This window comes from Arabidopsis lyrata, assembly GCF_000004255.2.
Source record: "Arabidopsis lyrata subsp. lyrata unplaced genomic scaffold ARALYscaffold_5, whole genome shotgun sequence".
Classification (NCBI taxonomy): domain Eukaryota; kingdom Viridiplantae; phylum Streptophyta; class Magnoliopsida; order Brassicales; family Brassicaceae; genus Arabidopsis; species Arabidopsis lyrata.
The window spans coordinates 9524024-9540667 of record NW_003302551.1 but is presented as its reverse complement, the minus strand read 5'-3'; the positions used below and the strand labels follow the sequence as shown (position 1 = coordinate 9540667).

Genomic DNA, 16644 nt, shown 5'->3' with positions numbered 1-16644 from the left:
AAGCGAGATTAATAAAACACAATCATCACAAACTAATCTTCATCTCCTACATCACTTTGATGACTTGCATTTGGTTCTTGCCGGGTTCCCCAAATGTTGAAAAAACCTCCCGGTCTAGGTGTTTGTGGCATTTTTCCAGTTTCAAAATAATTTGTAAAACCGAGACCGGATGGTGAAGCTTGTTGTGTATTCCTCATATGTTCTCCCTGACCACCAAGTGAAAATCCATATTGGACATTTGCTGGAGTCGTTCCAGATGAACCGCTTTGTTGAAAGTTTGGTGGTGTATCCCACTGAGGAGCATTTGGTGGTGTTCCCCACTGTGGAGCATTTGGTGGTGTGCCCCACTGTGGAGCATTTGGTGGTGTGCCCCACTGTCGATAAACGGGACCCCAAAAACCGGGTGAGTTTCGCCCTCCTAAATTATTACCCACAGAAGATGGACTTTCGGATGATAGACCTCCGGAATTCGGGCTCCCAAATGAATGGCATGGCCTTAACTGTTTTGGCACATCTTGGTTGTTCCGTGAGACACCAGTCATAGCTTCTAATAGTTGTAGCTTATCCTCGTTACTGCTTCCAGATATGTCAATGAAATACTTACGCCAAAATACTAGTTCCTTAAGTGCATTAATGCATGCCCAAAATCTTGTGTGCTTGGGAAGGTCTAGCGCAATGAATATCGCTTCCGCCTTTTTAAATTCATCATAATCATCTTGGTCAAAACCACCAGGACGAAGTTGTTGAAAACTTTGTCGTTGGAATTCTCTGTATCCAGCAATGGTATCTTGTATTGTTGTCTCAAACGATTGTCGCCTACGATTCCCTCGTGAACCACTTCCAATAGAAACTCTTGCGCTTCTCCCAGATCTTTGTGAACTACTCCCACGTCTAGCGGTTGACTGCAAATTTAGCCTACCTCGTTGTTGGTTTCTAGCAGCGGAATTTTGGAACGTTTCATCATCATCAATTGTAACACGTTACACTTCTTCTTCTTCTTGCGTCTCAGGAACTTGTGTTTGAGGCACGTCACCACTATCAGCGTCTGAGTCATCTTGGCTCTCTTCTGAAAAAGCAGAGATAGATAAGGCACACGAGAATTAACGAGGTTTGGCAACGTGCCTACGTCCTCAAAACAATAACTAGATTCACTTAGACAATCTTTACAACAAGACCTTGCCTAACTGGAATTACACGACACTAAGAACCTCTTAGTTCGACACCAAACAATATCTAGTTACACCCAGTATTAGAACAACTAAACCTGTGTTCCAGCAAACAGCTCGACTTGCCTACAAAAGCACCGAAACAAAGCAATTCGTTTTTCTCTCTCTCTTTTCGGCTAACCCTAGCAGCACACATCTCCCTAGTATATATACCCATATACCTATGAGATATGTCACCCTAGATTTTATCCCGATACAAAAGGAAAATATCCTCTTCTAAATAAAAGAAACAAATCTTCAATAATATTCTTCTCCAAGAATATCTTCAGCTGCACGTTTCTTCTGACTTGATCTCTCTAAATATCTTTCTGATATTTATCTTCAACTCCACGAACCACGTCAGCACCAACCGAGCAATCCCAAACTTGTTCCAACAGACCGTTTCTTGTTCCAGCAATATCTGCACTTTCATTCTCCCCCTTTTTAACTGAGTATTACAACTCAAGCTCACCATAATTATCACGCATCCCCAACAAGACATCATGATATACAAACTTCCCCTTAATCATATATCACTGTGATAATTAACTCTCCATGGAACTTCTACTCTCCATGGATATTCTACATTCTCCCCCTGCTTGAGTGATAAAACTTTGTTAAAAAAACATGTGCATAACCATACTTGCTGGAATATTCTCCTCGATCAGAATCGTCTTCCACTTGGATCTCTCCAATAACTCTCATTTCTAAATCTGAACTTTTTCTTTGTAAACTTTGCTTGATCATTCGACATGTGCTTCAAACACCTACATGTGTAGCACATCATCTTCCTTGGAGTATTGGTTGATGACTTATGAGACACATCACCATACAAATCCATCTTCTTAATCCAAACCTTTTGAAATCTCCTTGAATCTTGAACAACCTTCTTTTGCTTTAATGCACATCTAATCTTGTCAAGGAATTTATAGCAGTAGGCCTTGATATGCCCTTTCTTTCCACAATAAAAGCATCCTGAAGTAAAAAATACTTTTTGGTGATTTTTCTGGGTTTCTGTTCCAACAGAATTCAGCTTGTTCCAGCTAGCAACACATGTTCTTAAATTTGATGAACCTTTGTTGCATCCACGAACATAACTCATCTTCTTCTCATCAGAAATACATGGACCGCTACTTTTGACTTGTACATTATGCTCATCCATCGGAGTTGTGATGAGACTTTTTGTTGTCGTCGTCAACAGGTTTTCCCTTGTTCCAGCAGATTTCGACAGATTCTCTTGAACAAAAACAGTCTTTGAATCGGATATACCTCCTTGATAACCAAGACCAAATCTTGTTTTTTCTGTTCTTCCCATGCTTAGTATTTGATCTAGATTCTTTGTTCCATTATTCAACATCCTCAAGTACTTTTCATTCTGCATGAGTTCATCCTCCAACCGTTTGGATTTTTCTTTTTCCGCTGCAAGTTCCTCCTTCACTTTTAGCATATGAACAACTTCATGATCTTCATTCTTCAAAGCACAAGAACACTTTTGATTTTCAGCAAGCTTGATTTTCAATTTCTCTGATTCTTCTTTTTCAAAAGTTAGCTCTTTCTCGGATTCTTTATTTTACTTTCCATCAACATCTTCTCATCGATAAGTACCATGTAGTCTTTACTTTTCTTAACCCAACTCTCATATAGACTTTTGAATTCATCTTGAAGATCCACCTCTTGATCGCTTCCTAAATCGCTGCTTGTGTTGGAGTATTCACTACTTGTTTCAGCAGTTGATATAGAATCAGATTTTTCGCTTCCTTCTTTGTGCTCCACGAATGAAGGTAATGCCACAAAGTTGGCTAACTCCTCTTCATCATCTGTTTCACTCTCACTAGAGTCTTCATAGATATTCCTTTTTATCTTCACACCATCGACACACTCAGATTTTGTATGTCCATAACCGTTACATCCTAAGCAACGAACCTTTTTCTTCTTCTTGATACTCGGACATGCAGACTTGATGTGTCCAAATCCTCTACATTCATGGCACTGTATACCACGTCTTCCTTCTCCCACATTTTTGTATGTACCATGATCATTTTCCAAAGAGTTCTTACCCCTTTTTCCAACGTCTTTAAGAAGTTTCCCAAACATCTTCACAAGTGAGCCCATAGATTCTTCTAAATTTTGTATTCTCAACTTATCATCATTCTCATATAGAGTTGGTCTATTGACACTATTTGAAATAACATCCTTTTGGTCCATCTCATACGCTTGTAGTCTCCCAACTATTTCATCAAATGGGGTCTCATCCGTGTTAAAAGCAGTTTCCATAGCCGCCTTTTGTGCCTCGAATCTCTTAGGCAAACATCGCAGCAACTTCTTGACAAGCTTCTTGTCTTTGTACGTCTTTCCAATCACATGTGCTTCATTAGCAATCGCACACAGCTTAGCACTAAAATCTGTAACATTTTCGTGCTCATCCATTCGTATATTCTCAAATTGAGAAGCTAGCCTGTCAATTCTTGATATCTTCACACTTTTTGTTCCTTCAAAAACTTTTTCTAGCTTATCCCACGCTTCTTTGGCTGATTCACACCCTTGAATCAACTTGAACTGATTTTTGTTAACCGAGGTAAAAATAGTAGATAAAGCTTTTGCATTATACCTTGACATAGTCTTCTCATTCTTTGTCCATTTAGCCTTTGGTTTAGTGACAATAGAACCGTCTCTTTCTTCAATTTTTGGGACTTCATAGCCATCTTCCACAGCTGTCCAAGCGTCCTCATCAATACCTTGTATGATTGCCTTCATATTCACCTTCCAATATCCATAGTTTTCAGCATCTAACGCAAGACTTTTAACTGCCAACCATTCTCGAAACATATCATCCATCTCTTTCCTCAGGATCCTCACCCGTTTGTGGAGTCAGACTCTTTACAGATGCCCGCTCTGATACCAATTGAAAAAGCAGAGATAGATAAGGCACATGAGAATTAACGAGGTTCGGCAACGTGCCTACGTCCTCAAAACAATAACTAGATTCACTTAGACAATCTTTACAACAAGACCTTTCCTAACTGGAATTACACGACACTAAGAACTTCTTAGTTCGACACCAAACAATATCTAGTTACACCTAGTATTAGAACAACTAAACCCGTGTTCCAGAAAACAGCTCGACTTGCCTACAAAAGCACCGAAACAAAGCAATTCGTTTTTCTCTCTCTCTTTTCGGCTAACCCTAGCAGCACACATCTCCCTAGTATATATACCCATATACCTATGAGATATGTCACCCTAGATTTTATCCCGATACAAAAGGAAAATATCCTCTTCTAAATAAAAGAAACAAATCTTCAATAATATTCTTCTCCAAGAATATCTTCAGCTGCACGTTTCTTCTGATTTGATCTCTCTAAATATCTTTCTGATATTTATCTTCAACTCCACGAACCACGTCAGCACCAACCGAGCAATCCCAAACTTGTTCCAACAGACCGTTTCTTGTTCCAGCAATATCTGCACTTTCATCTTCATCAATTGGATGCTCGTTGATCAATTGTTCTCTTCTTTGGCGAGCAGAATGTTGAGATTGTGATTGAACATCATATAAGACGAAACATCGTTGCATTACGTTCCAGAACTCAGGCGGTCGTTGGTTCAAGCTTTTTGTTAATTTGCATCCCTAAAATTTTTAAATCAATTAGATTCTTAATACCGAAATTTTGAAACATATTTTGATGAATATAATAATTATGTGTACTTACAAGCTCTTGTTCTTTCCACCATGTGTCAGATGCATAGATCATTGATGTATCAGGATAAACCGTGATGCCAGTTTTATGCATAAGAAACTTCCACCTCTTGTAACATTTTTTGAATTCATCAAGCTTGTTTTTGAAGAAACCATAATTTATATTCATTTGGAACGCTTGATTGAACTTTTCAACCATATAGTCTCTACCGATGGTAGTAGGATGCTTAAGAGTGTAATTATTCATGGCAATTGCTTCGTCGAACAATTGAATTAATGTTTTTTCTTGAATGTACGACCATTTGTACTTGTCTTAATTTTACAAATTTCGTAAATACAACAATGTGATTTATTATGGAAAATTTAATAAAGATTTTTATTTACAAAAAAATAGAAGTAAAAGTAAATTTACCCACACTGTTGTTTCTGTAGGAGGAGTTGATGTTTCGTTGGGATGAGTTGAACTTGTTGTTGTAGAAGGATTTGTGTTCCGTCGACGACTAGATGACATATCTACAATCATTAAAATCCATCAATTATTTTATAGTGTTTAAAAAAATATTTTGATAAGCTATTAACTATTTTCTATTATTTTTAAAAGATATTTTTTGATGTATAAACTCAATTGGTTTATGAATATTTATGTTTTTTTTTTAAATTATAAAAAAATTAACGTAAGAATTTTTTTTTTTTAGCCCATGTTTTAACAAAATATAATACACCAAAATATTACATGTTTTTCAGTATTTAACCAATAACAGTGGCAAATTAAATACATTATACTTTTAATATTATCTAGTAAGTATGTAGATTTTAATTTTAATTACGATAATACGATATAATTTTGTTCATAAAAAAAAAGTAGGTTAAGAAAATTATAACATATGTTAGTTTTTAAAATTTTAATAAAAATAAAGCATTTTTCAAAAAATCCTAGAAAAGAAAAAATATTCAACACTAAAAAGAAAATAATGGTATTTCTTGTATGTCTTAACAAATAAGTTAAATCCATTATCATTTAACAAGTATATTTTGTATTAAATCAGTTGATATATGCATTAAATATTGAAATTAATTGTTACAAAGAGTGTTTAATAAAAAAAATTTACCTCCAAATGAGATCAGAGGACGTTTGAAGAAGATGGTAAGATGGTGGAGATTTTTTTTTTTTGCTGCTGTTTTTTTTTTCTTTAGTATTCTGATATGATTTTTTTGTTAAACCCATATATACTAGTTTTAATATTAAAATAATTATAATTTAAAAAACAAAACAAAAAATCTATTATCCAATGCGTTTTTCAAAAATCCGCAGGGTAATGACTTCTGGCTGTTTTGAAGTGTGGTCCGGTCTATTATACAACGGATGAAACCGCAATCTTTTTTTTTTTTTTTTTAAAAAAAACGCAAATGTTGTAAAATTTCTTGATTGGTGCATGTGATGTGGTTTTGGGAAAAGAATATAGAAAACCGTGATTTTGGTGTTACCAATCAATAACATTATTTACGTTTTTCACTTTTTTTTTTGTCTTTTAAAAATATTGTTAAAAACTTTAAAACTTAGGAAATTTACGAAGCATTAACTAGGTATGACCACGGTTATAGTTATTACGATAAAAGTTGATTAGTTATCGGTTATGATTATAATTTTTTTTTAGTCGTAATCTTAACTATTATATATACGGTTAAAACGGTTACGGTTGAATACGGTTAAAAAAGTTACGGTTAAATACGGTTTTGGTTACCACAGTTACGGTTAAATGCGGTTACGGTTATCTGATGATTACGATACGTTAATATCAGAGGCAAAGTATTACGAGTTATCTAATTTTTATACTACTTTAATAAGATGAAAAGTATGTTATAAACTAAGTTTTCTCCATTTCAATCAATATAGCATTACAACATATTTTTTTTGAGAAAAAGACAAGTTTTTCTAACGTAATTTTTTTCATATATGGTATCATTTAGTTCTTTGAAATTTTTTTGACAGAACATTAGATATTTGTTTTTGCATTATATGTATTTACAATTATATTTTTATGATTTTAACTATAAGATTAATAGTATGGTTAACCGTACGGTTAACTAACGGTTTTGATACATTTACGGTTACTTAACGGTTATGGTTTTTAATTTTTTTATACGGTTATAGTTGAGAAATGATCCGATTACAGTCCAAAATACGATTACGGTTAGCTTTTGGTCATGCCTAGCCTTAACCTTTTTTTTTTCTGAACAAACGAAGGCTTAACCTCTGTCGAGCTTTCAACGAGAGAAAAATCTCTCCCGATTAGCCCCATTAAAAGTAATTCTTGACCCTTTTGGACCAATCAACCAAAACACCTAAGAAAGAAAAAACAGAAACTAAGCTAACTAGATTCATGTTAATACTTAAGAACCAATATTTATGATGTAATTATCCATGAGTAGATTTTGTACCCACGCGTTGCGTGGTATTTTGATCTAAAAACTTTTCTATTAATATAAATTTTTAGTATAAAATATAATCATTAAAATTTAAAAGATAAATATTTGAGCATAAATATAATAAGTGATATACAACATTTATATTGTCGACGATAATGTATTCTTGATAAATAAATGATTTGATATATATCACGTGGTAACAAAGATCACTTAAGAAATTTGCGAGAAGAATAAATGGCATCGAGGACGATCTAATGATCATTTATCTTATCTCTAAAAGAGTTTATTTTTTATTCATATTTCATGAAGACATTTCTTTAAAAGTTTTGATGTTAATTATCGATTGTTTGTACATAACATCATTCCATATAAAATGCGAATACACGAGTTTCATGAACATTATTTATTGTAAAGGTACATCTATAATATCATGTTGCTAGAACAGCTTTAGCGAACTTTTTTTTACCCATCAAAGCAAGTGCAGCAAGCCATAAGATAATTCTTAATTAAGTCATTAATGTGTTATTTTATCTCACTTTTCATGATTACATGGCCAAACGGTACAACCCAACTTTGAATCTAATAATCTGTTAAATAATGTATGTCATGTATTTTTCTAAGAACCTATTCGTTTCACACAATGATGAGGAGTATAGGCTCGAGAATTGTCTTTTTGTTGATTTATGTAAATTTGTGTGTATGATAAAGTTAGGTTGTTAGTAACATGACATGTGAAATGCATTAGTGACATGATTTGAAATCATGTTTAACATATATTAAATTATAAAAATGATTAAGTATATGTATATGAGAAGATAAAACTAAAGAGTATGTGAAGGATACTCGAGGAGGTTGGACTGTAATGGACCGACGGATTCATATACAGGTCAATAACCACTGACGAGCAGTACGGGAAGGTTCGAGCTACGGTCCGTGGTCTTCCATAAATAGGCTTGAGTAGCCAATGTTAATAGGCTTGAGTAGCCAAAGTTAATAGGCTTGAGTAGCTAAAGTTAATATAGGCTTGAGTAGCCATAAGTTAAAATACTTAAAAACTAAAAATGAAAGTAAAATATCTTGTCGTGAGCAAGACAAATGCATGTTTGTTTGATTGATAGACATTTTGAATCTATGCTAAGTAATGGTTGCTGATTATGTTTGGAACGTGTTTACTGTATGTCTAGTGGGCAGAGTTGATCTCCTTACTGAGTAAACTTGTTTTACTCACCCCTTTTTCCCATTTTCTCCAGGTTAGTAAGTTTCAAAAGTTGCGGGTTGAAATTTGTTCGTTGGTGAATTTTAAAGAAATAAACGTTTTGGCAAGATCCGATTAATAACATACAGTCTCATCCTTTGTGGCGGGACGGGTGTTACAATACCGAGAGCCGAATTTTAACAAAATAGAAAGACAAATTGGTTGTAACAGAAGATTTCCTTTATTAAGTAACCCTACGTTCAGCGATTACAAGAAGTTCTATAATTTTGCCATGCTACAAGTGCTAAATAAGGAAAACTACTTTAAAACAAGTCGGAGTGTCGAGCTTGATACTTGAGCTGGAATCGGATAATTCTTTGACTCCCCCTCTGAGTTCTCAAATGTCCTTTGCTAACACTACTCTGCCCGTATTTATAGTCTGATGTGATGTGCTAGGTCTTATTCTCGATCGATGTGGAATCCCTTTTTTTTCCTATTTGAAGTGGTTATTATTCATTCCTTCTAGAAGATGGGCCGATTTACATCCTTTTGGTTAACAGGCCGAGCCTTTCTGACTTTTCTCAATCCATTGTTGACTTCTTTTAATGGGCCGAACGAATATAGCTGGCGCAAAGCCCATGCCCAATAATTTACCCCCCTCTTTCGTAGTCATTTTGAATTTCAAATGGACTGATACAAAACTTCGTTCGGCCAGCTGCGCAATTCTCTTGACCTAATCGCATATCCCTTGTTTTAACTGGATATGAATTCTCAAGAGCTCCAACAGCGGCACGAAAAATTCGAATATCTTGACACGTGGGAGAGATGTGACCATTCGGTGCAATCATTATGTCCCCTAGGTCAAGCGTTGGCTCCTTCTTCCTTTCTCTATAAATACAGGTGTCTTGGCATTCATCTCTCGTTTTTCTTTTACTCTTCTTTCTTTTGGAGCGACTGACAAGGTATTCTTCCTTCTCTTTTTCTTTACTTCATCTTTCAGATTTTTCTTTATAGTTATATAGCACCGTTCTTCTCCTTGCCTTTGTTTTTAGATCCATTGTTGTTGTAATAATTTTACTTGGGAGATCTACTTTTCCATCACTGTATTTGAAGCTTCGACCAATGGAATCATCTTCTCCGGTTGATTTTGGGAATGAGTTTATTCGTGAGTGGACGACTTCTAGTTATTCTGGGGGAAGATCGCCTCTTTGTCATGGATCTGTCGATCCTTCTATGAGTGTCGACAACCCTACATGTCAAAGTGATGGATCCGAGGAAGTTACTTCAGCTGCCAAGTTATCCTGCTGAGACTCTTCGGCTATTCGTGATGAGGCCCAAGGTTCGTTGATTCCTTCTTTCAAGATCCTGAGCTTGAGGGATGAAATGGTATCTGATGATGCCGACAGACCGGCCATGTATCTAGGTGTCAATGTTAACTTGAATGCTGCTCCTGAAGCTCAAGAATGAAGTCATGATCTTGACCTGGCAATCGCACCGATCAATCTTGGCCCTTCGTCATCTGATGGCGAGACGGTACGTTTGATGATTGAATTTTGTTGTTCGCCGAACCATCTTACTATCATTATTCCATATAGTTCGCAAAGGTCGATCAGGAGTCCTCCAAGTTATATATGTCTTTGCAAAGATCTCTTCACGGAGACCGGGCTTTGTTTTCTGATTCCTGATTTTCTTATGTTCTATTGTTGCATCCGGCGTATTGCGATCTCCAAACTGACGGTCATCTCAATTCGTAATGCATATTTCCTATAAATGCTTGGCTCTACATGTGGTGTTCCTATTTCTGTCAAGTTGAAGGGAAAACTTACTTTTTTTTAGCAAAGTGGCGAAGAACCCTGGTCAACATTATATTAGCACCGTTCTGGGCTTTCGAATCATTGTCAATTCTCCTCTCGAAGAATCGGGATGGGGTCGGTGGATACTTCTACGCCAAAGTAGATCGGCATTTTATTGAGGATCCGTTGGTGAAATTCAAGACCAAATGGAATCTTAGGTATGGTAGATTCCAGATTCTTCTTTGTTATCCTTGGTCTTAATTCTAACGCACTAAATTCGTCTTTTTCTTCTTTTTTTTTTTTTGTGCAGAGCCGAGCTTTAGAATTCTTCAAAGGTGTCCTTCAGAAATTGCCGATCTGGTTGACATTCTGAGGAGGCAAAATCCGGTAGACTAGGGAAACGTGTCTGTTTTTCACAAAAAATGCAAACCAGCTCAAAAAGGTGGCTGCTTATATCTTTTTTTTTTTTTTTACTTTTGGCTAGTATAAGGTGACCTTCTTAGTTTTATGCTTTTCCTTTTATCGTTTCTTTCGATTTTTGTCTAGGTCATTCTCGGAAGAAGAATACGGTTGAGGCTGATGTACCCGACTTTGCTACCGATCTTTGTGCCAAACCAGCCAAGGAGATGGAAGCTTGTCGAGCTAAAAATAAGGAAGTTCATTGTGCCAAGGAAGAAGAGGTTCGCAGGGTTTCTCCTCGTGAGGGGAACTATAATTCGAGCAAGAAGGTTCCTCCTTGTTCTGATGAGAATGGTCCCAAGGCTAATCTTAGTGGTAGCTGAGGCTCGGGCCATGACTCAGGGAAGAGAAAGGTCTCTAATTCTCAGGTCGCGACTAAGGGAGGAATGAAAGTTTCTTCCACCCCTCCTACCCTTGGGTCTAAGCGAGGTCTTACTTCGAAAGGAGTGCCTCCGCTGACTGAAAAGAGTAGGCGGGTTGAGGGCAATAGTATCGATCATCCCAGAGTGCTTAGGCTTCTGGTGCCCGTTGATCACTCCTTTCGGTATGAATACCGACCAAAAGATTCGTCGTTTCAATTGACAAAGTGGAGTGCGGCCGGTTCCTTTGAAAGGTGGTGGATTCTCTAGTGGAGCCTTAATCTAATTACCTCACTGAGAAAGAGTTTTATCAGTATTGGGCTTGTTCTCAGAGTCAGGTTGGTGTGATAGAGGTCCTTATCTATGCCACCCTCTTTTTTTTTTTGAATTCTAAGGTGTTTCTTATTTTTTATTGTTTTCTTTCGTTTGTGTTCCTAGACAATGGGGATAACTAACCTCATGGTGTCGAGGTATGATAAAACATCTCATTTGGTCAAAATGTATGCTCAGGCCGTGGGCACTTTGGGGTTCTTGGAGGCTTTGACCAAAGATGCAATTACGGATTTGGAGGATATCAGAGTTGAGTGGAAGGCAAAGGTGGACGCTTGTGTGGTAACTAACTTAACTAATGACAGTTACGTCATCACTCCAGTTGTCGAGCATGCAATTACTGATTTGGAGCCGACCTCTTTAGCTATTGATCAGTTTTGATCGAATGTTTGTCTAATTGTTGCTCGAACCAAAGTTGCTCTCATCCCGTCTATTTCTGAAACATGAGAGGAATATCATTCTTCCGGTCATTTTGCTCTATTGAATTCGGGTGAAGCTCGGATAACTAATTGTCCAGAGATACCTCTTTAGTGTGAAATTGATGAAGAAGAACTATTATATCTTCTGTTGTACCCTCCTCCTCCTCCCCCCCCCTTCCCCCCCCCCTCCCCCCCTCCCCCCCTCCCCCTTTATTTGGAACTTTCAGTTATATGGGCATTGTCCCTTTTGACTTGTTTGGGCTTCGTCCCTGTGGTTTGTAAGATTCTTAGGGGACCGCAGAGCCTTAATTATTTGCAGGATTGTTTTGATGTTTTTAATTGATTCCTGCTTTAGACTCTTCGAATTCCAGAAGATAATTTGGTAATTTTGCTTTGCCATGATTCGTAATGTTTACACCGTTTCTTTTGCATGTTTATTGTTTATCGAGGTTCATTAATAATGGCGTGGGACGTTGAAAAACGAGGAGCCATGTTGGGCGGCGAAACATTGTTTTTGAGTGGCGAGATGTGTGAAATGGTCCTTGCCTATAACAGGTATTCTTTGTGTAGGTTGTCTTATTCATTCACTTCCAACTCTTTTGTTAAAACGATCTTTGTTCTCTTCAACTCTTCTCACCCATATTTCTCCCTTTTTCTTTTTTAAACATATTGAATTCCCAAGTGTCTTTTGCTATTGCTGACTCTTCCTTTGAATCAGATTCCTCGTCCATGTCTCTTCGTGGTCATTTAAGACGTCCTCGTCGTCATCTCGGATCAGAGTTTTTCTAATCCGTGCCTTGCGTTTCCAAGAATAGGCAACGGTGGAGCCCTTGTACCCTTGGAGGAGGCCACCAGTGGTTGCTGCTTCACCGGCCTTTGTTCCGGCTTCTTGTGGCTTCGTCCCAAGGAGTTTATTGTTTCCGATGACTTACCTTGCTCTCTGTGTTCGGAGGATGCTCGTCACTTTTGGTTGTGCTTCTGGATGGTAAGTTTTGTTATGGTAATGAATGGTGGATTTTTTTTGGACTTTTATAGATTGCTTTTTTTTAGGAGTTTGTTTCCTGTTCTATAAGACAAGGCTTGCCTTATTGGCTTAATGTTATTTTGGGTCGTATGACGTCTCCTTACTTTCCTTAGGTCAAAACTTAAAATAGGAAAGCTCTCACTTCACTTGGAGTGCGTTCTTTGAGGATCATTTACATGGTAAAAAAGCTCCTTGTTTGGAGAGATATCATTTGCTTGCGGCCGTATTGTTGGTCGCTGATTAGCCGTGACCTTCTCCACTAGGCTTCTTTAATTGCTATAAATCCATTTCTTTCTTCAGTTTACACTCGATTAGGAAACATGTGTGAGCCAACTTCTGGTCAACTCGAATTGTGTATATGCTGATGCTAGGTGGGATTTTTACGCATTGGTGATATGACGAGAGAATTGATTGCATGTCGTAAATCCATGGTGTTCCCAGGATGATGTTGTTAATCACTGGCTTGTCAATTATGACGAATTTGTGTCATGTTGTCGTACATCCAATGTAAATCGGCATTTTGATAATCCTAGAGATCATCATTGTATTTTCGCCGAATCCGGTCAAGAATCGGATCGAAGGCTTAATATCCTTTTCGTGGAGCTCCATCTTTTTAAGTACGTCTCGAAAGATGACGTTCACCAAATTTCCAGTATCGATTTGTATACGTGTGACCTCATTTACGTCGATGTGTAATTCTATCACTAGGGGTTCGTTGTGTGGTAGATCAATACCAGCCAAATCTACCAAGGTGAATGTTACGGGAGTAATGTTTGTCACTGATGGCATGGGCCAGAGAGTTACGGCCCCAACTTTTAAGTATTCTTTGATTGATCGCACAAAGTCTCGGCAAGCTGACACTTGCCCATGATCATATTGACCCTTCGTCGAGGTATTGGAGCATCGTCGTTCGTTGCACGTCTTCACGATTACGTTTCGGTGGTTCCATCTTAGGATTTCAATCGTCTATAGCTTCCTGTGCTTGTTCGGGTTGTAGGTTTGCCTGGGAGCCGAGTCTGTGGAAGAAGTTGCATCCCTGTCTCTTAGATTGTTATTTTGTATTGCTTTTGTTTGACCTCAAAGTCCCTCTTTATAATACATGTTCAAGATTATGCTCAGCAGATGTCGACATGCTGCAGCCGACTGCCCTTTTCCTCGTCCAGACGATGAGCTTTGTCGGTAGCGCTTGGCTATTATGATGGCTCTACATCACTCACGTACTATATATGAGGCAGTTTTTATGTCTACTTCGTCGCGGTAGTCTTTATCTTAGTGCTGTTAAGGCTCAAAGTAGTCATCCTTGGCATTGTCCCAAGGTATTTTACAAGTTGTGTCTCTTACTTAGAGCGAGTTTTTCTTCCTCTATTTCGATGTAGCAAGTTGTTTTGTGAAAGGCATCTTCCAAGTAAGTGGGGCGGTTTAATTGTAGATCGTCTCTAAAGTGATACTCGTGGCATCCGGCGTTTCTTAGTGTAGAGATGGCCACTTCGTCTGGCACGGCTACACGCGATACGACAGCCTTGAATCTGTCAATGAAAGTTTGTAATGATTCTTTTGGACCCTGCGCCATTGTCCAAAGATCGGCATGCGTTGTTCCTCGTTCGATATACATAGAGTAGTGTCAAAAGCTGTAGGAAACTATCAATTGAGTTGGCTGTAAATCAGAGAACAAACTTAAAGCTGCGCCGACAATATGTTCATAGAATAATTAGTATTTTCCAGCCCCAGCCTCCCTTGGGTGGAAATGTACTCGTTGAATAGCTATTCTAAACGCCGCGAGGAATTGTCGTGGGTTTGAATTTCCTTTGTAGCTTTTCAGTTTGATCTTGTTATCATGCTGAACTAGAATGTTGCAGATATGAGAGGCGAAAGGAGTCTTTCGGGTTTCTTCCAACATCAACTCCAACTCTAGCGCCAAACTCGTTGCTTGATGCTTCTGTGAGACATGGCAGGAAGCGTGCTTCTTAGTTCTTGTATTTCCTCGCTTGGAGTCATTTCTGGCTACCCGTCGGTGTCGAGGTTTAGCTGAGTTGTTTCGGCTTTGGCATTGTTTTGATGCTCAGATGTGTTACAGCCAGTGACTGCTCTATGAGGCTGGGCGTTCGGTTGATCATGGAGCACGGTGTAGGCGCTTGTTAGTGCATTGAATCTTTTGTTCGTTTTCCTCTCGTGTGCCTTCATATGGGCCAGGATGCTGCGCATTAATGCGTTTGGGTTATCTTTGCCGAGATTGGTGTTGATGTTCGGCCTGTTCTCATTTACATGGATGGTCGGCACGCTTCCTAAGTTCGGTAGTATTGGCTGCATGAGTGGTTCGTCCAGTATGACTTGTCGTTCTCCTTCGGGAAGGCCTAGTGGTAGGCTCTCATGCCTTACTCTTCCTGGATGATTGTCTCTCGCCAAACTTGGTCGGGAGTGTCCGCTACAACATCCCTGCGGTCGCTCCTTAATTGATTCACTTCCTTCCATCGTTGCTGAAGATCGGCTAGCTGAAAGAATATTTTATGTTGTTGATCCCCCTACCTGACGCGCCAATCGTTAGTACCGAGCGCCGAACTTAACAAAATAGAAAGACAAATTAGCTCTAATAGAAGATCTCTTTATTAAGCAATCTGACGTTCGGCGATTACAAAAAGTTCTATAATTCGGCCGAATTACAAGTGCTAAATAAGGAAAACTACTTTAAAACAAGTCGGAGTGCCGAGCTTAATACTTGAGCTAGAATCGGATTATTCTAACTCCCCAGTTCAGTTCTCAGATGTCCTTTGCTGACATTACTCTACCCATATTTATAGTCTAATGTGAGGTGTTAGGTCTTATTCTCGATCGATGTGGGATCCATTTTTTCTTTTTGAAGTTGTTATTGACATAGAGTAAACTATCATGTATGAATTGAACACTGCTGTTTAGGTTGGGTATGAAATAACCAACTTTCCGGCTGATTTACATCTTTTTGGTTAAGCCGAACCTTTTTAACTTTTCTTAATCCTTTATTAATTTTTTTTAATGGACCGAACGAATATAGATAGGACATGCTCAACACAAGTGAGGGTTGATGAAGCTAATAAATTAAAATAACACTAAACCAAAAAAAGACATGCCACAACAAGATTACGCCTAGGAAAGAACATAACCTGCGATTTTGTCTCTCTATTTTTTATGTTTAGTCTGAATAAAAGGTTCGTGTCTTTTTTTGGGGTTTTTTTTTGTTAAATAATATTTCTTGGCTTAGTATTGAACAAATTAAAATTATTAGAATTGTTACTGCTAAATTGGGTCAAATCAATATCTTTCGATTTAAAAAAAAACGAAAAAAAATAAAGACGTACATGTGTGTTGCGTCACAATGTGCTGAAAGAATTAAAATGACCTGTTTCATTTGGCTCCATATATGTTATGGAACAAAATAAATACAACTAATTAAGGTTATGAACTTATACAAACATAAAATGCTGGATTACATTAAAAAAAAAAAACCTCATCAACAGTGTATTGTGTATTTATTTATTTCCATTTTTTTTTTGTTTTGGTTTGAAATGGTTTTCCTATAACGCTTTTGTTTAGAGGAATAATTTTAACATGCTTATTTCTTATATAAATATATGTTTTTCCGGATGTGGTCTTTAACCATCTTTTTATGACTAAACGAATATCGAGGCAGTAAGCAAATCGCTAACCTTGCCAATTTTTCTCATCATCATAACATGTTTTTAAAATATATGTAGGAAGGAAACAG

The 16644-nt window shown here is 37.6% G+C and overlaps 1 protein-coding gene and 1 pseudogene across 1 annotated transcript; one reads left to right on the top strand and one right to left on the bottom strand.

Moving 5' to 3' along the window:
- Positions 1-32: 32 nt before the first annotated feature.
- Positions 33-5149, bottom strand: LOC9313321. Its single transcript, XM_021026143.1, is given in 6 exon segments — positions 33-1066; positions 1577-1626; positions 2573-2676; positions 2811-3065; positions 4603-4833; positions 4916-5149. Coding segments are annotated over 6 exon segments (1908 nt in total).
- Positions 5150-8305: 3156 nt separating this feature from the next.
- Positions 8306-11501, top strand: LOC9313320 (annotated as a pseudogene).
- The last annotated feature ends 5143 nt before the right edge of the window (positions 11502-16644 follow it).